General features: G+C 48.2%; 1 protein-coding gene across 4 annotated transcripts in view; it reads left to right on the forward strand.

Moving 5' to 3' along the window:
- Positions 1-21,587, forward strand: part of VTI1A (vesicle transport through interaction with t-SNAREs 1A) — a 353,584-nt gene extending 331,997 nt beyond the window's left edge. For 2 of the 4 annotated variants that reach the window (XM_046652172.1, XM_046652173.1), the window contains one exon: positions 9,037-21,587. In XM_046652172.1, the coding sequence (XP_046508128.1) occupies positions 9,037-9,130 (94 nt within the window). In that variant the 3' untranslated portion in view covers positions 9,131-21,587. The remainder of the gene's footprint in view (positions 1-9,036) is intronic. The other 2 variants (XM_046652174.1, XM_046652175.1) reach the window with 1 other exon arrangement.
- The last annotated feature ends 617 nt before the right edge of the window (positions 21,588-22,204 follow it).

A 22,204-nucleotide genomic window follows, 5' to 3' on the forward strand; every position in this document is an offset into this window, starting at 1 on the left:
CACTCTCCAGGCCCCCTGCCATCATCAAGTCCGTATTTAAGAATGGTGGTGGCCGTGGTGCCCAGGCTGAAATTTGATGTACATATTTGGCAACGTAGAGAGCAATGTAACTACATATCACTGATCAAAACCCATTGGACTTATCAGTGGGCTCTGACAGGTACTTGTTGGCTGCCTTCCCAGGCTGGGAAGGTATCCCTGAGCCAGCCAATGGGACGCCCTCTCTTCGCTTTTGATGTTTATGCCACCACCTCAGAGAGGAGGCTGGGTCCTGCTGGGGAGAGTGTCAGCGTGAGCCCAGATAGACACCAGCCTGTGGGAACAAGGAGCCTGGCAGGTTTGGGGCGGCAGCAGCTTCCTGGACTCCTGCCTCCACCTTCCCATCCAGCCCCTGGAAGTTTCCCAGGCAGCTTCCCCGGCCTCGGACAACTTTCCTCTTTCCTGAAATGGCATCTCCTTTCACAGAATGATTTGCCGACTGCACACATGTGAAAGGTTTTACCTTTTGAAAGTGCTTTATAATCTTTAATGAGCTAATCCTCCTCTCCCTGGGGTGGTTGGTGAGCTGGCTGATTTTGTTTGGGAAGAAACTAAAACCCAAGTGTCATGGAGTGACTTGCTCCAGGTCACCCCAGGCAAATCCAGGACTGTGGGCACGCAACAAATTGTCCCAGGCGCTGGCATTACTCTAATTACGGCCTTTGTTGTCAGGCTGCTGTAATTGACTGCTCATTGTGACACCGTAAGCTCCCACAGGGCAGAGACCCTGGGTTTCCTTTTTTCTTCAGAGGGACTTGGCCAGACCTGCCATACTCATCTGTGCATGGTCCAGGGACCACCACCTTCTCCAGCAGGGGAGGGCCTGCCGTAGTGAGCTTTTTGCTTTTAGACCATGAGTGGGCAGACTATAGGCCAGACCTAGCCTGCTGCCTATTCTTGTATGGGCCACGGGATAAAAATAGTTTCTACATTTTTTAAATGGTTGAAAAAAAATAAAAAGAAGAATGTTTTTTGATATGTGAAAACTATATGAAATTCCAATCCCAGTGTCCGTAAAGAAAGTTTTCTTAGCACACGGCCATCCATACTTATTTACATATTGTCTATAGCTGTGTCTGCACTACAAGGGCAAAGTTATGACTGTATGGTCCACGAAGCCTAAAATATTAACTGTTATGGGTTAAATTGTGTCCTCCCTTCCCCTGCTCCTGTCCCCTAAATTCATGTGTTGAAGCCCTAACCGCCAGGACCTTAGAATGTGACCTTATTTGGAAGTCTTGCCTTTGCAGATGTAATTAGTTAAGATGAGGTCATTCTGGAGCAGGATGCTCCCCTAATCCAATATGACTGGTGTCCTTTCAAAAAGAAGAAAGTTGGACCCAGATACATACTCAGGGAGGGTGCCACATGAAGATGAAAGCAGTGAGGGGATAATGCTTCTATAAGCCAAGGAACCTCAAATACTACCAGCAAACCACCAGAAGCTGGGGGAGAGGCCTGGAACAGATTCTCCCTCACAGCCCTCAGGAGGAGCCAACCCTGCCCACACCTTGATCTCAGACTTCCAGCCTCAAAGACTGAGACAGTAAGTTTCAGTCGCTTCAGCCACCCAGTCTGTGGTACTCTGTTACGGCAGCCCTAGCAAACTAATGCGCTTTCTGGCTGGCCCTTTACAGAAAGTTTGCTGATCCCTCTTCAGCTAAGCAGAAATTTAGAAAAAGGGTAAAGCCACTCTCGTTCTCACTCAGGACCTGACCAAGGTATGCTGGGGCTCAGGTAATGGCTCCTGTCTCCTCATTTCCTTGGGGAGAGTATGCTTATTTCTCCATCTATCAAAACTTATCCCTCCTGTGTCCCATTGCCTCAGGACTCCTGGACAACTGCCCACATGTAAACTCAGGTCGGTAAATGTGGACTCTGAATGGTGGGCGATGGCTTAGTGAGCTGGCCCAGAGAGAACACCTAGTTTTCTTCTATTTTAAATGGCTTATCCCAGAGGCAGGAGTCTTATGGGCCATGCCCCCTCACTTCCCTCATCTCACATGACTTCGGGCAGCTTCCTGCTCTGACCATGAATGGAAATTCTCATTCTGAGATGAACGAACCAATAGCTCCTGAAGATTGTGACCCTTATAGCTGTCTGCAGAGCTTCCAAGGAACCAGGCTGGGACTGTCCTGTCCTTAGAGGAGGACTTTGTACACATACGTGGCAAATGTGTGATGCAGTGATGGGGAAGTGGGTGGAGACATGGAGAACAGTCATCATGAAGGCCAAGATAAGGCCCATATCCTGGTCTGGATCTGAGAACTCCATGTATGAGTGTCCTGGTGCTGCTGTGACAAAGTACCACAGACCAGGTGGCTTAAACAACAGAAACTTATTCTCTCACAGTTCTGGAGCCTTGAAGTCTGAAATCAAAGATTCAGGAGGGCCATACTCCCTCTGAAGGCTCTAGGAAAGAGCCCTTCCTTGTCTCGTCCAGATTCTGGTGGCCCCAGGCATTCCTTGGCCCATGGCAGCATCACTCCAATCTCTGCTTCTGTCTTCACATGGCCTTCTTTCCTGTGTCTCTGTGTCCTCTCTTCTTATAAGGACACCAGTCATTAGTTCTGGGACCCACCCTACATCCAAGATGATTTTATCTCAAGATCCTTAATGAATTACATCTGCAAAGACTATATCCCTATTTCCAAATAAGGTCAAATTCTGGGGTTCCAGGTGAATGATTGCAGGTTAGGGGGGAGCACTATTCAGCCCAGTACAATCAGTATGGGTTGAAAGTGAAAGAAGTCCCAGCCAAACTTGCTCAAATCCAAAGGGAATTATTTGGCTCCGGTAACTGGGCAGTTTAAATGTGACACTTTAGGTTTCAGGCACACAGCAGGATCCGGGGGTTCAAATAATGTCTTTAGGAATCCATCTCTCTTTCTTCATCTCTTGGCTCTATGTTCCTCAGTGTGGGTGTCCTTCAGGCAGCTTCCCCTCCTGTGTGGTAATAAGAATGGCCCCTGCCACTCTAGGCTTCCATTGTCCCTACAGTCAATCCCAGTAAAGAGAGTACCTTTTTCTTGATTTTTCCAAGGAAGATCCCCAGGGGACACTATCTGGTTTGAGTCACATGCCAATTCTTGAACAAATGGTTGTGCAAGGAATAGAGAGCTGTAATTAGCTGGGCCTGCCTGGGTCATATGTCCACCTGTGGAATCAGAAAGTGGGGTCAGAGAGTGGGGCCACCCCCAAAGAGGCAGGAATAGAAGACCCTGGATGGGCATTATCAGGTGGCACAACAACCACACAACTCTAGCTCTGAGGCAACCATGTACCCAGCTTTGCAAATAATGCTTCAAATTAAAGTTAGTGTCAGAGGCTGATAATAAACCATTTCCCCTCCTCCTGTTTCCATGTCCTTCTGGTGAATACTAACGTTGAGTTGGATAAAGAACTTGGAGAGCCTTTCCCTTGTATTCGGGATGTTCCCAGAGAGGTGTGGGTATAGGCTCCTTTGCACAGAGTTTATCTCATGCTCTCCTGGCTGCTAATTGTCCTGTCAATTGTTACTGTTCTGTCAGACCCCAAAGGTGGGGCATCATTATTCAGGCCTGCTCGGCCAGGCAGGAAAACATGCGCAGGATGGGGTGCTGAACCTGTAGAGTGTCGTGCACTCTCCAGCTAATGAATGCAGGCTTGTAAAAGGGTTTGGACATGGCCAGCATCCTTAATGGGAGGGTGGCTGACAGCTAACTCCTAAAGCAGTGCTTGTCTACAAGCATCCCTTAGGAACCAGGAAGAGGGGGCCAGCCCCGTGGCCCAGTGGTTAAGTTCGCGCGCTCCGCTGCAGGCGGCCCAGTGTTTCATCGGTTCGAATCCTGGGTGCGCACATGGTACCGCTCATCAAGCCACACTGAGGTGGTGTCCCACATGCCACAACTAGAAGGACCCACAACTAAGAATATACAACTATGTACCGGGAGGCTTTGGGGAGAAAAAGGAAAAAAATAAAATCTTTAAAAAAAAAAAAAGAAACCAGGAAGATACTCCATGAAACTTCAGGAAGGCACATGTGGGTGTGGGCTCTCCTTCATGCGTTCAGCAAGCATTTCTGTGAGAACATCTATGCCAAGCTCTGTTTTAGGCACTGGAAATACAAAAGACAAAGAAGATTCAGACACTAGAAGGTCTGCTTCTCGTTGGAGAAACCTGCACAGAAACAGAAACTTATAAATCCGTGTAGTACCTGTAGTGGTAAGAGAGATGCACGGGGAAATACCAGAGTGAGACGGGGCATGATCAGGAAATTCCTGGAAGAGGTAGGGAAAATACGCTGGAGGTCAGGGACTTGATTTTGGAATCAGAATGAATCAACCTGAAAATGCTTTTGGTCACAAATAGTAGAAGACCTAACTCGAACTGACTTGAACATAAAGTTAATTTATTTTCTCATATAACCAAAAGTCCAAAGGAAAGGTGGTTTGATATACAGGTTCACCATGTCTTCAGGACTGGGGTTCCATTTCTCTGACATTCTTTCAACTATTCTGTCCTTCATTGGGCAGCTTCTTTCTTAGGCTGGCTTCCCTCATGGAAATAAAATGGCTGCAGCAGATCCAGACCTAACATCCACACACCCCATGGTCCAGATGACCCAGCATTCCAAGCAAAGCGTCTGAGATTCACTCTATTAGTCTAAGTCACATGACTGCTCCTAGTCCAGTCACTGTGGTCACCATGGAACTCGCTGATCATCTTTGCCTAGGTCACAACTCTACCCCTGGAGCTAACAGTAGTGTCAGATGTTTGGAATGGAGAAACGGATGCAGCCAACATACGTCTGCTATACATGGGAAGCAGAGTGCCTAGCTGAGCTTGCTGAAACATTCACCAACACACACTGGCATTGGTTACAGCTGCAAAAAGCTCCTGAGTCTTCAGTGAGAAGTATCGTGACCAACTATGAACAGAAGAGGATCCCAGCTTTTGAAAACGAAGAGGCAAAAACCTATCCTTAAAGAAAAGAAGTCATGTTGGCCCTCATCATATGTTGGCTTCCTGGAATACATTAAACCAGAGCCTCACTTGGCTTGGTCAAACACCCCATCTTGTTGAGAAGGGGGGTGATAGTGTATCACTCAGGATAGTTTGTGTTATGCTGCAATAACAAACAATCCCAAAAATCTCATGGGCTTAATACAAGTCCACTGTGAGTCCTTGTGAGTCTCCTGGGCAGTGGTCCTCCAGGCGCTGCCTCAGGGATCCAGGCAGAAGAAGTCTCCACCATCCGTAACTGCATTCCTGGGACATACAGCCTCCTAAATCCGAACAGCAAGGGAGAGTCAAACACTGGAAGAGAAATGCCTCCACCTGGAAGTGCCGCCCAGCACTTTTGCTCACATTTCCTTGGCTAGAACAAGTCATGTGGGCATCCCTGAAATCAAGGGACAGGAAAGTGCAGTCTGTGCCTAGAAGTGCAGAACTGGATGCTGGCAAATGGTGAGAGCCTGCTACAGTGGAATTCCTGGGCTTCGCAAGCAAGAGCAGAGAGCTGTGCCAGGTGCCACACCTGCCTCCTTCCCTTCAACCAGTCTTCTGTGATTCCGGCTGCCACACGCAGGGGCTTGTTTCCAGAGGGGGAGGAGACTGGCGATGGAAAGATTAGCCGCTCCCTGCGTTCCACGCGGGGATCAGTATTTTCAATAGTACTTTGTGAGTTCAGCCTCAAAGTAAATGGTTAATTCATCTTGTATCAACAGCACTGTGATTCATAATGTAAACTTGGAGAATCCTTGATGTTTCGGGCCCACATTCCTTTTAATTTGGCTCTGCATTCTTTTAAAGCCACAGTGTGCTCTCTTAATAGAATGCAGCATGCAAATGCACAAGTTTTTGCCTGGAGGCAATTTAGCCTGGCTGTTTCAATGGATGTCTTCTTTCAAGTGTATATTCTTTCTTAAATTATTTACTGGGTAAACACACTTTGCATTTTCAAAAGGGAGATTAAGACTGCTTGCTGCAAACCTAGTTGAACATAAAGCTTCCCTAGCCCAAAGTTAGAAGGAAGTTACTCTGGGCTTTCCCCAAAGTTCCTTCTCTAGCTCACTAGCTGGGAATCCCTCTTCCTGGCTCATTTTTTCTGATTCTCTCCGAACTCTGCATTCCTTTCTGCTTTGCCTACAGCAATACCTGCCTGCTGCTCCTGGCTCTGAGTGTTCTCTGGGCTTCCTCACCGGTGCCAGCCTTTGTTTCCCCTCCAGGCTGGCTCTGTCCTCTCCACCACAGGGCCCCAACAGTTCCCTTTTCTGGTCCTTAGAGGGGCCGTACCTGCCCAAACCTTTGAAGTCCAAAGCTGGGTTGGTAGTCCTGTCGGAGTCAAGCTTTCTTCCAGCTCTGTTCCAATTCTTTTTTTCCCCCTCTATACCCTTCATCCCAAATATCTGCCACCCTTTGGTTTGAAAACAAATGCTGTCTCCGGCTGACCTCTTCCATCACCAGCACACGCCGCAGTTCCAAGAGGGCCATTCTTCTCCTGGCTTGGGGGGGAAGACACAGGAGTGCTCTGAGAAGGCTCGATGGTGTGAAGTTACATCCTTGGGGGTTTACTTCAACTTTTACCTTCAGCCTTTTCTACACAGACTCCCTGAGATTTTCCTGCAAATTAAATTTGCACAGATTTCTTCTCCATTCTCAATTAAATGGAGTGATTATAATTACGGAAGGCTGCGTTCTTTCATTATCATTCTTTGGACAGTTCTCTTTCGAGTGTGAGAGCAAACATGCTGTTTCCTGGGGCTGTGGAGCTGACTGGATGCACCAAGGAGGGAGTGGACAATTCCATCTTTCTGACCAGCCGTGACCCAATGGTGGGGTCACCCATCTTGGGGTTGGGTGTATGTTGAGTGCATTAAAGATACGAGCTGTTAGGAAAGATCATGAGTGAAGCACACTCCTCTTTGCCTTGAGATGAGGGAAAGCCCAATTAGGAAGCCCAGGGAAGGGCTGAGGATTTGGGGATTCCTGTGTATTCATTTTTCTAACTATGCCTCAGATTAAACAAGTAACACCCACAGTTAATCCTTTATAAATTAGCATCATGGATGCCTTGGGGCCCTCAGCCCACAAATAAAATGGTTGTCAACCAAGAGACACACTACCGTATATTACTTAAGGCAGAATTTTAAAGACTTTTCATGCTTTTAATCTGTTTCACTGCTGAGTTTCAATTTTGCTGATTTCCTTTGCAAGCTTGATGTGGGTGACTGTGGTAAATAGAGATTTTGACAGTGACTTGGGCAAACGCGATGTGTAGGGACTGTTCTGAAGACTTCTGCCCCTTCTAGAGAAAAGGGGGAAAAAAAATCAATTTGGGTTTTGAACGGAGCCACCAAGTAGCAGCGATCAGTGTTCATAATTAGCCTCACTTTAACAAGCCGTGAAGTCCCGTTTTTATTTATTTATTTTGAGGACAGAGAATCTTCTTGCCTCTTGAGTAAATATGGCCTGTTAAGTCTGAATTAGCTGTCATCACATAAGAATTAATGTCAGGGCGCAGCCTTTCTAGTGGGGAAGGGAGAAAATAAACGAGACAGATCTTAGCTGAGCCTTCCGTGATAAATGAGGACCGAGCAGATCATTCATCTCCTTCGAGGAAAGTGGACACAGGCACTAAAGCAGTTTTGCGGAAGACGTGTCAGCAAATGTGATCATTTTGTAACCTGTCAGGAGGAGAGAGAGCTAGTCCTTCCAGGGGGCCACGAGGGAGTGGGCTTGTCTGATGCGACTGTTTCCATCCATCCATTTAGGTTTGGGGAAGAAGGGGTGGGCAAGGAGGAATCCGACTAAAACCACAAGGGTGTCATCATCCTTCCAAGAAAGAAACTCATCCGGAAGCTAGAAAAGGCTGTGAACATCCTGCCAAGATTCCTTCCAGAAGATTCGAAGTAGGAGGGTGGGGTCCCTCTTAAATTCGGGCCTGGCTAGTCCCACCTGACTCCTCCCCTTGGTAGCCGCCTGTTCCGTGTTCTGTGTCAGGCTAAGGCAGAGACCTTTCTCTGCTTGATATTCCGAGGACAGGAGGGTGGATTTGCTGAGGGGGCTTAGCCAGATGGACAGCCTGCTAGACTGCCAGCCACTCTGTCTCTGTTTCTGTGTGGGTGGTTCTGGGAGAGAAGCATGTGCAAGGCTGTTTGACCTAGGTTCCCTTTGAAACTCTCCACAAAGCATTCTGATGTTTGACCTCTTTTTCCCAGAACGAGGTAACAAATTACGAAACAAGTTCATCAGAAGCTCTCTGCAGGCATCTGGGCGCATGTGTCTCCACTCTGGTTCTCCTTCTGAGCTCCCAGTTCCCCATCAGCATTTGGCAGAGCCAGAACTGAGGGGGATGGAATCCCTAGAGGTGAGGGCCCACCAACCGAAGCAAAGGAGACACTCGGGTACTTTGTAGTATTTCTCATTTCCATCTTGCTTTGCTGTGGAGCAAATGTAACGTTTCCTCCCGGCATAACGCAGCCTGAGCCCCAGTGACAGATGATGGTTTCACAGCCTGAGCTACAGGTTTGACACTTGCTTCTTAATCCTGTCCTTTTCTTCCTAAGTCTCTCTTTTCCTTTTCCCCAGGTATTTTTGTACAGGTAAGTACTTTACTGACATATGTTTCCTTGGAGTCTTTTACTTTAACAGGAAACAGTGCAAAAAAATGAAGCTTGTCTCACATTTTAAATTAAAAAAGAGAAACTCGCATGGGGCCCTTGATCACTACCTGGTACTCCGAGCCTGGAAAGCCATTTGATTCACTGTAGCTTTGCAGTAAGCATTTCTCTGGGTGCAGTGTGACAGTCGCTGTGGAGTCAGTCATTTCCTGGTGGACCATTCGTAGAACTAAAATACTACGTGGTCTCACACACACACCCCCACACCCCACTCCAGGCTCCCCACTCCCACCTGCGAAGCCATCGTTTGGTTAGTCAACTTAGTCTTGGATGATCTTTAGAACGTCCTCCTTTTATCTGTGTGAATTTTTTTTTTCCTTTGCTCTCTCCTAGAATCATCCAGAACCGCATCCTGGTCGTCATCCTAGCCATCATCCTGGTCATCACCATCCTGACAGCGATCACTTTTTCTGTCAGAAAACGCTGATGTGTCTGCTCTTCCTTGATAAACAGCAACCAGCAACAACGGCTTGTTCTGAGTAATTAAGACAAAATGGTCACATGAATCATTCTTTCTCGCTGACAGGCCCTGAATGACCCTCCCTCTCTCTCGCCACTGTTCAGCTGAAGTGCAAAAAGTGTAAAAATATTTTCTATTCCTGTGTGCATGTGGGTGGGTTTCTTTTTCTAGGTTTGTCTTCACCCAGATTTGTTTTTATAGGGGAAGGTGATGTTTATTTGCCGTTTGGTAACTTCATCTCCCAACCAAAACAGCCTTGGTGACAGTCTTCCTTGCCCTGTGGACATGTCAGGGGTCCTAGTTTGGGAGAGGGCATGATGAGTCAGTGATGGGGCTTCTGATGGGCTGTGCTGTTTGTCATACACCTCTTGTCACCGACTTGCCCTTCTGTGATGTCCGAGGATAAAAATGCAGAGAAAAGCAGAGGCCAGAGCCAGTGACCAGCTCCAGGAGACCAGCCCTGTTTCTCCCCAGGCGTAATGCATAGAGGCAATGTGTCTCAGTGCTTTCATTGTAAAGGTGGATATGTCATGTCAGTTGTGCAGGAGATTGACTTAGGATGTTCCCTGTTTTTTCTATGCATAATTTTTTTTTGGCCAAGAATATTTTTTGCTGAGGCTGCCCAATAACCTCTTTTCACAACTTTGATTACTGGCTACAAGAACTATTCCCTTACATTCCAAAAATCCCATACTGCCCAGAATTTGCTGGCAAAGCGCGCCCTGACACGGTATTTAATTGTGACCTGCTCTCCCCTGACCTGTGTAAGCATCTCTGTATCCTTTCGGTCTTAATATTTGCACTGCCAAAAGCAGCCCTCCTACATGCAAAAGGTCTGACAAGGTTCTCTCCACATCCATTCGAGTATGTAAAGAGAACATGAATATTTCAGGAAGAGCAAGAACATGACGCTGTCAGTGTGAAATTTCAAGTGATTATAAATATGGTAGAGTCCTATAAGATGATCCGCTAGAAATAAACTTTATGGAGAAGATTCACTAATCTCCTGTAAAAGAATAAGGGATTGCAGCGTGTTACAAAAGGACAGCTTGGGTTTTTTACTAACAAATGTCAGCAAAGGCTTCTTGACTTCACTATGTATTCAAACCTTTACCATGCTTTGTGATTTTCTGTGGTTTCTTTCTGTCCAAAGTAACTGGGAATTGCGTTCAAAATGAGTTCATTTATGATCAGGCTTAAAATTGCCCAAGCTGAGGTCATTTTCCCCCTAGTCATAAAGCAAAATGTTTTTTTCTTAAGACTTCATAGGCACTTACAGGGTCCATACTGTCTTTTGAATATAATTGGAAGCTTTGAATCCTTGAAAAGCAAACCTGTTCTCTTCATAAAAATGCTAACCACCTGTGCCCATGGATTGAGATCACCTGGCTGCAACAGTTCTTTTTTTTTTCCCCCCAACTCGGAAGAGAACCATTATGGTTTAGAGAGGAAATGCAGAATGGCGAAATCCACCAGAGAAATCGTACTTATCGAAACAGGCCAGGGCCTGCATGTGTTCAGATAAATCATTTAGTATTGTGTAAATAAAGCTGCAGCCCTTACTTCGCAGGGACGGTGTGGGATTTTGGCAGAGCGAAGTAGGACAGCGAAGGAGTGGGAAGGCTGTGCTGTTTTTCCTACCGGCTTAAGGGATCTATCTCAGCAAGAATCTTTTATTCTGATAACGGAATTCTGTATGTGCTAAGCACATCGAAGAAAACATTAAAAAGCAAGGAAACAAACAAATAATCTTCTCCTCCTGAAACAGTAATGGTGGGCAGGTATTATACCATCCTCTCCGGTGGATTCCTTTGAAACTGCTGAGCTTAGCTAAAGAATATAACCAGTTATGAAGCTGCACCTCACACCTCCGGACTCTTCCCGAGGCCACCTGGCAAAGCAGGTTGATCTGATCATCTAAACTTGCTGGCTCCTAAATATTTCATTAAAACCTCGTGTTCTTGTTGAAGTGGATGAAATGAGGAGGGAGTGCATCCTTCACGTCTCAGTGGCTTTTTCTTTGGGGTTCCATCTCTTTCTCAGTGGTTGCCTGAGACTGTGCCGCAGTTCAGCCTTGGAAGTGGAAAGAATAGGAACCGATAACTGTTGGCCTGACAGCCCCATCAGACCCACCTCAAGAGAGACCCCCTGGCCTGGAGTGCTTTGTAGGAAGCTGGTCCGAAGGCCCCTGAACTCCTACCTAGTCGTCCCAGATGCTGCAGGACAGACTCAAAGGAGCCCCCATGGAGGCAAATTGTTCTCCCTTCTTCCCTGCCCCACCGGGGAAGGCAGAAAGCCTACAAACTCGAAGCGGGTCATAGATCTGCGAAAGGTTCTAGCAACTTCATATGTAGACTTCAATTGATGAATATTTCTAAAGTCGGAAGGCTTTGTTAAAAAGGATGTTTGACGGGAAGAGGGGGTGCGGTGAAGATGAAGATGCAGAAGAGGAAGAGGAAGCCTTGCCATATAAAATTCATGCAGACTAAACAGTTGCCCTGACAGGATAAATAAAGCGGATGCTCCCCTTCTCCAGAATCAAAAGCAATTTAATTAAAGTCTCTTAAGTTGTAAAGAGTTTTAAATGTTCCACGGTGAAGACGAATGCCTGCAAAGGCAGCAGGCTTGACGTCAGCTGCCAGGCCTGGGCTGGGAGGCCATTTGCTATTCTGTTTAAGGCAGGCTGGATTGTCTTATTTTGGAACCAGCTTGGTGGGGGGTTTGCTTTGCTACTGCTTCTGAGCCCTGAGCTTCAAAGGCAGAAATTAATGGTGAACAAAATTGTGCGGCTCTGGCCGTCCCATGCGGGGCAAGCCCATTGAGGGTTATCATTAAGTAAAGAAATAAAGAGGGGGAAAAAGCCTGCCTGTTCCAGAAAGCTCATCAGATAATGACCTCAGTGATTGGGTTTTCATTACCAAGCAGCATCCAGAGATTATCTACCCCCTAGAAGAAGGGAGAGGGAAGAAAAGAAAGAAAGAAAAGCAACTCTCTTTCTCTCCCTCTCTTTCTCCTTTTTTTTTTTTTTTTGCACATCTTTTCTTTAAAACTGTCAGATCATTTCAGTATTTCAAATCTGAGGAAAACAGCCTGCCTGCTGCTGTATTTGAAGTTGTAATGGTGTCAAAAAGTCACGACTGACTGACAGCCGTCAGTCCCAGAGGGGCTCATTAAATCATAAAAACTTGACAAGGAAATAATTGCGCATCACTAGCAACTTGGCGCCTGTTTAGACGTTTTTATTTTCTTTCATTATTAGTCCCCACCATTACGTTCATTAACAAATTGCATTAAACAACTGTTAAGGGCTAATGATTTGTTTATCGCTTTTTTTATTATTATTATTTAAACATTAGCTGTGTCATGTGGTACCCCAGCAGCCTCTTGCCATCATCTGACTGAATATTTTTCCACTCCGAGCTCTGGGTACTGTTGGAATATGAAATAGATTATTCATTACTCTCCTCTTTGCCACTGATTTGGTTTCATGTAGCGTCTTCCACAGAGAAAGATGAAAACTTGTCAAAAATAGGTTATATCTTATTCGAAGGGGCAACAATAGCAGCAGGTACAGGCACATTTAATATTTAATTAAGGTGGATGTTAACCCCTTTAAATGACTTTAGCTGTAAGTTCTATTCAGATGCAGAGGAGAAAAATAATTGTTCTTAATTTGCGACCTATTCAGCAAGCATCCTTCATGGAGTTAGGTGGAAATTTAGAGCAGAATTTTTAAATAATGAAATGTCCCGTCATAAATATTTATGGCCGTTTGTCTACGTAGTTGAGAATTAACTACGAGCAATGATTTCCTCATTGCTTTGGTTTGAACTGCTAGCCTACTGGGGCACCCGGTGCTTGGGCTGGAGATGGCTTTCCTGGGAGAAATGTGTATCCAGAGCCAAGGACGGTTGGTCGGTTGTGGCTGAGGCTGCTTTCAGAGGAACCACTGTGAGTCCCCTGTCTCTGGTGCACTTGCCTCCCCCTTTAGCTGAGTGTGTGGTTGGAAGACTGTGGTCTGGAGTGAGAGCAGGTAGGAACTTCTTAAAGAAACACTTGTGTATCTGCTCCGCCAGTGCAGGGAGGGTGTGATGGGGAGATGTCTGGGGCGTCTCTGTGTAGTCAATGAGCTCATTGCAAACAGTGCTTCCCTCATAGACAACAGGAGCAACGCTTTGCTGGGATTGACCTTCTGCCTTTTTTCCTTTCTGTGACTTGCCATTGGTGAAATGATCAGTTTTTCCATGGGCTATGAGCTTGACGGAAAAAGCTCCATCATCATCACCATCATCCCAAGTCAGAAGTCAATGGCATTCTCTATTCTGTAATTGCTCTCTACATCTGGTCACCCTGTTTGATTCAATGAGTTCATGTAACCATGGAAGCCACTCTCAGAGGCCTGGTTCATTGGTACTTCAAGGCTGGGGTGTTCTGGTCAATATTAGGAGACAGGGAGTATCTTTCTCCCAGCCTGTTTCTACTCCCACCCACTCATCCCCAGAAAGACCAGTCTCCTTGAGCAGCTATGCCATGGATGTGAAGGGGAGAGATGGTACTTGTTCGTCACTTAGCACAGCATCTCTCAGCATTACCCACCTAAGGACAGATGGTCCTACAGGAGCCATCACACAGGAGAGGCCAATCCAGCAGGCGTGAGCCAGGTGAGGCCTGGCCTCAAGCCTCATCCGTCACTGTGGGTGTAGAAGCGGCAGACACACCAGGGTCTAGGGCGTCTCAAACCTCCATTTCAGTCCACTCCAAATTAGCCATGGGACAACTTGCCACCTTTGGGATGGCCTCCACACCTCAACAGAAGGTATGCTCAGAGTCATTTTTCCAGAAGGAAGGAGGGCTCTGTGGGAGGCCATCCCCAGTCCAACTCCCAGAGACATTGGTTGAGGCTACTGCCTGAGAAGAGACACCAGTCTTCAACTTGAGCCCTCCCTATGGTGTAGCTCACTAAACTTAAACTAAACCCCAGGAAACATTCTTGTTTATGTGGCTTTGCTCTGCCTGCAGCCCACTGGGCTCAAACCAGTAGTACCTGTCAGAGGCCATTCACATTGTGTGACTAGTCAGGTGGCTCTTAGACAAGATGTCAGCATTTTTTAAATAGAGCAAGTGACTGTGTGGACAGCTCAGAAAAGTTCTTGAAGCCATAGGCACTGCACCCAAGAGGGGAGACATTGAAGGGTAACCAAGAGCAGCCAGGCACGGGCAGAATTGTGTGTGTGATTGGAGCCAAGGCTGGATACAGGGTCCTGAAATGGGTAATTGAGCCAGGGTCAGTGCCCTCTCCTGTTGTGGAGGAGGGAAGACACAGGGAGTGCTAAGAGAGACTGCCCATCTCTGTTAGGATTCCAGGTCAATAACAAAGTGAATGTTCCAGAGCCAGCTTACTAGAGGCAAATAGGGTGAAAACAAAATGGCAGGGCAAACCAAGATGGTGGGGCAAAACCAAGATGGCAGGACAAATGGGTTGGGAATGTATGAGGAGATGAGGAACAGGTGGTGTGCAGGTTAAGGATGGATTCCCCAGCACCAGGGGTTAGGAGATGGTAAATGGGGTTCATCCCAGGGAATACTAAGAGGGAGGGGCACAGGCAAGTAGCCCCACTTTGTGCCACCCTGGGCCCATCATTGCCTTCTTCAGGAGAAGCCAAAGGAGGGGAAAGACAGGGTGCATCTCTCCCAGGACCCCGGCCCAATCACGTACAACCCCCACTGCCATGCCTTGCAGGGCTCTCAGCATGCTGTGGGAAAAGCACTTCCTTATCCTGAATCACCTCGTTACTCGCACTACATAAGTAACGAAGGCATCACAGAAAGAGGGGATAATGCCGGGATGCAGAGCTCTGGACTGTGATTCTGTGAACTCCTGCACCCCCTCCTTCCCTTCATCCAAACAAGGCCCTTTGGCGTGAATAATAGCTCAGCGGCCCCGAAGCCCGTATTGATCGGCTGCACACGTGGCTCCACTGAGAACTGCCTGGACTTTTCCTGGGGGCAGGATGGGCACTGCTCAGTGCAGCCTGCCTCCCCCCCCCACCAGCCTCCCCCAGGTGTGCTCAGGAGGGGACAGTACGGGGGGAGCTAAGGCCCTTCTCCAGCTCAGTGCTTTGTTGCCTCAACTTTTTGTTTTTAACTTATCTTGCCAGGAAAAGGACCTGCGTTGGAGAGAAATGTTTTTTGCATGATGAGGCCCCACAGAGTTGAGAATGAATATATCCTCGGGCTCCAGCCTTCTCCAAAAGGTTCTGCCACAGACCCAGGCCACAGAGGCATCCTCAGCTGACACTTACAGAGGCCTGCTGTACGCCAGGCATTGGGCTGAGCACTTTGGCATGCTGTACTGCATTTTCCTGTTAACTTTCTGTCTTACACCATCAGAAGGGAGAGGAGCTGAGAACGTGGCTAGAAGCCATCACTCCCTTGGGGGATGGGAGCGGTTGCTAAATTCAGTGGAGAAGCGTCAGCCATAGGCTGGTGAACACACAGGGACTGAAGCCTGCCAGCCCTCTGCCCTGAGGCTCTGACCACACCATCCCCTTCCCTTGGTCCCTTCTCTTCTGGATACGGAAAGTGGCCAAGGCCTTAATCCTCTGAGGGATGTACAATTGGAAGGTCAGCCAGGCTCCTACACGGGTGACACCCTCCAGGCTGGGAGATAACCTGAAATCCCAAGTTTGAAGATTCACTCCTTTGGTTTCTCACCTTGAACCCTGTGAAAATGAAGATCCATTTTCCCCTAGGCAGCTTCAGCCCCATCAGCCACTGATCCCTCTGGGTGAACTGAATTCCTGGGGGAGATTTTGGTTTTGGGGGAGGAGAGACCCCCTACTCAAGGCAACCAGTGGTGGTCTTTGGGAGAAGGGATGCAAGGGAAAGGGGCCTGGGTTCCCTGCGACCAGCTCCCTGGAGCTTTCTCCTGGGGTCAGCTGCCCTTTGGGTAATGGATGGGTTACTGGGGACACAGCCTTGCCCTAGGAGCCCACACATACCCTGGCCAGGGTGCAGGGCTGCTCAGGCTGTTTAAACTTGAGGGGTCTGAGAACACATGGGCTCTGCCAAGGAGAGGCAACTGGTCAAGGGTCCTCTGGCACATCCCACAGCAGTGCCCTTGCTGAGGAGGAGCAGGGAGAGCAGGAAGGCGAGGGTGGCGTTGGAAGAGTTAACCTTGGGGTCCAGCAGCTAGCTTCCCTCCATGAGCTGTGCCAGCCTCGTCTTGTCCTGGCCCTGCTGAGAGCGAGAGGAGGCCGAGACCACTGCAGCACACCGTGTGGCATTTGGGGAAGGGCCCCAAATAGATCATTTATGCCCTCAGCAGACCCTCCCCACACCGCCCCATCCGGGGGTCTCGGCACAGCGGAGACATCGTGACCATCAGCACCTGGCTCTTCTTAACTACCATCTTCTCTTCTTCATCCAAGCCCACCCCTCTTGAGAAATTACAGAGCGAGGAGACCCAGATGGCTTCCACGAGCTCAGTATTGTCCCCAAGACTTCTAAATCATCAAACCTTTCCCTGTTAGAAGCATGAGAGGTGTAATCAGATTTATTCATCTAGTCAGTAAATATTTATCGAGTATCTACTCAGTTCCAGGCCCCAAAGACACATGGTGAATGAGATAGATAAGACAACGAGTAAGACAGTCCCCCAGCCCCAGGGCTGGAGGTCAGAAAGCTGTTTTCATTCCCAGTGTCCTGACTTGCTGTCTGATCTCAGGCAAGTCCCCCTGAGGTCTAGAAATCACATGGTGATGCCCCTGCCTCTGCCGGCATCCACCGCTGGCCCTGAGAAGAATGCCCCATCTCCGTGAACTGCTTGGCCAGGCCCTACCAAACGCAGTGCTGTGTGTTCTTTCCTCCCTGCACTTTCCATGGCCACATTTGCAAAATTGCCCCATGAGTGCGTGACTAGGGTTGATGCATGCAAGTAAGTGAGTCCCCATCAGCACCAGCCCCTTGTCCAGGACCAGCCCAGGAGAGGCAGGGGACAGGAATGGGGACATTTAGACTGGGACTGACTTGGAGGATTTTTTTTTTCTTTGCTACTTATTAAATGATAAAGGTTTGACTTAGCAGGCAATCGGAAACCCAAAATATCATAAAAGGGAAAAACGCTGCCGAATAGCTAAGAGGTGCACCACGGGAGTGTCGCTGGGCTCGGCAGCAAGTGAATTGCTGAGCGAATGGAGCGGGAGACGTTTTTCAAAGGCTTCTCGCTCCTTCTTCTCCTCTCTCTGTCCCCCGTGTGGAAAGGAGAAAATAGAAGCAGAATCCAGATTGGGGCACGTGGGTGATTTGGTCACCACCCCCCTCCCCCGCCATCAGCACCCCCAGACAGTGGAGAAACTTTGATGTCTGGGTGCGTGGCATTTGGGGACAGGGGACAGGAGGAACCTGGGCACCCCAGCCTCTGGACGGGCCTCCCTCAGCTCCTTTGTGAGGGGAGATGAAACCCACAAAGCCTGAGAGAGCGGGGTTTTCAAATGAGGACACATGAGATCAGAGTCCCTTGAGCTCTGTGCCGGGCCACCTTGGTGACAGTTGGATGCAAAAGCCAATAAAGCAGATGAGCTCAGATTCGTGGAACCTTTGAGCTGTTATGGGCGTTAGGGGCCGTGTAGGCACACCGGCTCATTTTCAGATAGGGAAACAGGGCTCAGAGAAGGAATGAGACTTGCTCAAGATCACCCAGCAAATCAGTGGCAGGGCCAGGAGTAGACTCCAGGTCTTCAGCCTCCAGCTAGGCTTCTCTTCTCTGCACAAGGAGGTGTAACTTCAAACAGCACCACATTCTGGAAGCCTGGCCTCCTTGGTAGTGTGGCCTTCACACCACGGGGGCTAAAGTTCCTCACTTACATTTTTTAAGCCAACATGTACAGAAGAACTCAGTTCTATCCCTATTGGCTATGATCATTTTTTTCCCTGAATGTCTGATCTTTGCTCTTTTGAGAAATTGGCAGGGGACACGCTGGGTCTCTCCTCAGCTGAGCTACTGACATCATCTGGGAAGAGCATGTCTGTTCTCAAGCCCCTGAAATCTCTTCTGACCCACCACCATCACTAGACACCCCCCGCCACCAAAGGAATCTTGTGAGAAATAATTAAATAATATTTAGAGCCCCCACCCTGACGCTGAGCCCAAAGGGGACTCCCAGAAATGCCTTGGCAGCTGATGCTAAGAGGATGCTGCTTTAGAACTGGCGGGGGAGCCCTGAAAATGTTCCTGGGTCCTGGTGGTTGTGGCCACAGTGCATTCGCACCCAGGAACGGCCTGGCAGGGAGACACCATGAGGCTTTAGTCTTTTCCAAAGTCTGGCATCTTCCATGCTGAGTTGGGCTTCAGATACCCAGAGCTCTGGGCTCTGCTGTGCCACCAGCCTGACATGTGGCCTTATGCGTGTCATGCCCTGCTCCAGGCTTCAGTTCCTCATCCAGCAAACAGGAAAGTCTCAGGAAGGAAGGTCTCTGCCAGCTCCAGTCATCCATGGCAGTGGAAAGGGTACGCTCCCTACAAAGCCAGGGCCAAGGGCCTGGGGGTAATATGGCAGCCTTTGGTATGTAGAACCTCCCTAGAAGACCAGGAGACTTGGCTGCTGAGCTTCTGAGTGGTCTTACATGCAGGGCTGGTGTCATGGGCCTGTGACCAGTGCAGTCACACAGGGCACTGCACTCAGAAGGGCACCATGCTTGGGGTTTAATGCTCTGCAGTTGCTGTCTTGAAATTCTTAATAATGTTATCTTTGTAATTGTGTTTTGTAAATGAAGTTGAGTGGAACAATGGACCTTGAACCGGGGGCTTGGAGCCTCAGCTCACGCGCAGTCCTGCCTGCCACCACCTTCCTGCTTCTGGGGTCCCTTTCTCAGCTGCTCGCGCCTCTGCCCCCTGGAACCCCAATTCTACAAGGTCTTCTCATCCCCACCCCCACCCAGCAACTGCTGCCAACCTGTCCCCAACCTAGGCACAGGCATGGGGATGGTCTGGGTCGGGCATGCGCACCCCACAGCATCTTGGGCTGGGGCAGGGTGATTGCCCTCCCCGCCCTAGGCTGGCAGCATCTGGGTGCATTCAGTGGAGAACTCAGCGGGGACGAGCCTTTAATCCACCCCTGATCTAGGTGCTGAGTGTACCTAGTGCCTCCTGGCACGAAGATTGCAGCGCCCATCTGCTGAAGGTTGGGCCAGGGGGCCTGTGGAAGGCGGAGATGCCTGCATCGACCTCCTGCCCCAGGCCTGGGGCACAGCATGCCCGTCCAGCCACTGGGGAGGAAAGGAACCTGGCTGCCAGGCTCGAGGGCAAGTGCATGCCCCAAGTCACGAGGCAGGGCCCAGCACCTGTGGGGTCTGCACTCCCCCTTGGAGAATCCCCACGCTGAAGGAGCACCCCATTGGCCAGCTCCATACTTAGAGGAACCCTCTCTTCCTCTTCTGATCCTCCTGAGTCTGGCTTGACTCTTCTAGGCAGTTCGAGGCACCCTCTTGTGACGAGCCCCGAAATGCGGTGTATAACTTTAGTGATTCCACACACATGTTAAATATTCTATTTGCCCTTAAAACCAGCATTGCACAGTATAGAAATGAATGATATAATTCATGCTAATAACTTAAAATTTTGACTTTACTTCCAATGACATTAACTAGGAAATTTTAAACATCATGACAAGTCAAGAGAGAGAGAGACCAGGGAAGAAAGGAGAAAGCATTTTTTCTTGCCTTTTGAACAAGGGGCTGCACGTGTTCATTTTGCTTTGGATCTCTCAAATTATGGAGCCAGTCCTGCCTGGGTGAGTCACTTTCCCTCTTGGGCACCAATTTCTCTATCAGGAAACCAGACTGTTAACATTGTGCTTGCCCCTCCCTGGCTCACGGCACATTATGAACATGCACTTGGATGAAATCCATGAAAGATTTAGAAACAGTGTGTGGTGCCACTTCTCGGCTTGCTGCCACAGCCCTTGTTTCTTAAAAGGAGGTTCAGCCCCCCTCACAGAGGCTTAACCACCGTTGTCAAGTCAGTCTCTCCCCCAGGTATTCTCCTGAGGAATTATGAGCTGGAACTGAAGCCCCGGTCTGAAAGCGCCGCCGCCGCCCCCCCCCCCCCCCCCCCCCACAACTCCACCGTCCATACAGAGTAGCGGCGTAAGCACCCAGAGAGATTTAATTTGGAATCCAGGCAAGTTGTGACATGGAAAGATGTCGGCTGGCTCGAAGGGCCTCATAGTATGAAAAGACCAGTCATTGATCTCTGCATCCGTCCATTTTATTGTCCAGTGAGGCCCAGGACTCCAGAGCTCAGTACAAAGGTACCAGCACTGAGGAGGGTGGGTGCCAACCAGATTTGGGTTGAGGGTTGTCATCCTCTTGAGAGTGGTAAAAATCCTGATTCCACTTACACTTCCAGGGGGAAGATATCTCCATTTCAGGATTGTTTCCATAGCTACCATCACGGAGGGTTCAAGTGCAGCCTTCAGTCTGCCTTGTCTGACCTTTGAGGACTCAACTGTCCAAAGGTCGAGTGGGTCCAAAGTAGCAGCCTGTCATATTCTATAAAAGTGCTGTCACTTTAAGATAACATTTATGGAATGTATGAATGAATGAGTCCGTTTAGATCAAGTTGCCTCAAATGGAGTCCAAATATTAAATTACACACTCAACAAAGTCATTTCAGGAGAGAGAAAAAATTAGATGACCCTCATTCGGCTTCTACAGCTTTTCCTGGATAGTGGACGATCTCTCTATCATTTTAAAGTTTTGTTTGCTTATGTGTATCTTATTTCACTTCATTTCATTTTGAGTAGGGTCTTCTGACTCCAGCTCAACTTTGTCCAGATAATTCCTCAGGCCTGAGAGCTGCTCCAAAGTGGGATTAGAACCCGTGTAATACATAGTCGCTTTAAACTGAGATCTGCTAATTAATCGCTCTTCTCTGTGTAACTGAGCGATAGCGCTCCTTCCCCGAGGAATTGCAATTTCATGGTTCCTAATGATGGTGCGATTACATTATCTGGATCACTTAGACTGTGGGTGTCGGGAGCGGTGCTCGGAGCCTGTCTCGGGGATGGGCAGAAATCATTCCTAAAACCAAGGGGACAAGGAGAAGGAGGGAGAATGTCTGTTGCTAATTTCCATTAATGTGCTGCTGTTTCTCACATCTCATTCAGGCATTAGTTTCAAGTTCCGATTCCTCCCAGCTCCACAATGCCTCCTTCCCCAGAACCTCACATTTTTTGCTAATAGACACAGGGTTATTTTTTGTAAAAACCTATTTATTTGCTATATTCCACAAAGTAATTTATTTTCATTACATTTCTTGGAAATGTGGTTCTACATATCATTAGTACAAGTAATACATTTTGATTGTTGTTTCCTGAACTAACTTGTGTTATTTGATGAGTTAAATAAAATGCCTAATTGCAAAGTCTGCTATTCCCATCTTTCCCGTTTGAATGATTTATCTTGCAGTCCCTTTCTAACTGAAGGGGAGTTGTAAATCTTCAGTTCAGTGCTCTGCTACAGTCTTTGTACTGTGAATATAGACACTGTCATTTTGTTTTAAATGATGAAAGTTGGGAGGATCATGTTCAAGTTGCTTTTGAATTGTGGGTTTTGTCCTTCTTCTTTAATTGCTCTGAGAGCTGGAGTCGCAGAGTGATCACAGACCTAGTTCCCTCACTGGCGAGTTGAGATAATCTACTCACCTCCTCACTGAGCCTCAGTTTCCCCGACCGTAAAGTAGGGAACGTATCATCCCCCTGCCTCCCCACAAGGCCTGACATGAGGATTGAGTTAGGGAACCGTGGACGGCCCCAGCAGGCATGTGATGAACCGTCACCACTCCACTCATCTTGGTTAAGCGGGCTGCTCTGTAACATCATGGGGAACAAATATTATGGGGGCGAGGTGTTTTTGTTTTGTATTCTTTAGTGAGTCTTCTGATTTGGGCCTTAAAACATCTCAGGAATGCCTTAGATTAATAAAAGGAAGATATTCATTTCTTCATTCATTAAAAATATTTCATTAGGGCTGGCCCCGTAG

This window comes from Equus quagga, chromosome 2 (genome assembly GCF_021613505.1).
Source record: "Equus quagga isolate Etosha38 chromosome 2, UCLA_HA_Equagga_1.0, whole genome shotgun sequence".
Classification (NCBI taxonomy): Eukaryota; Metazoa; Chordata; class Mammalia; order Perissodactyla; family Equidae; genus Equus; species Equus quagga.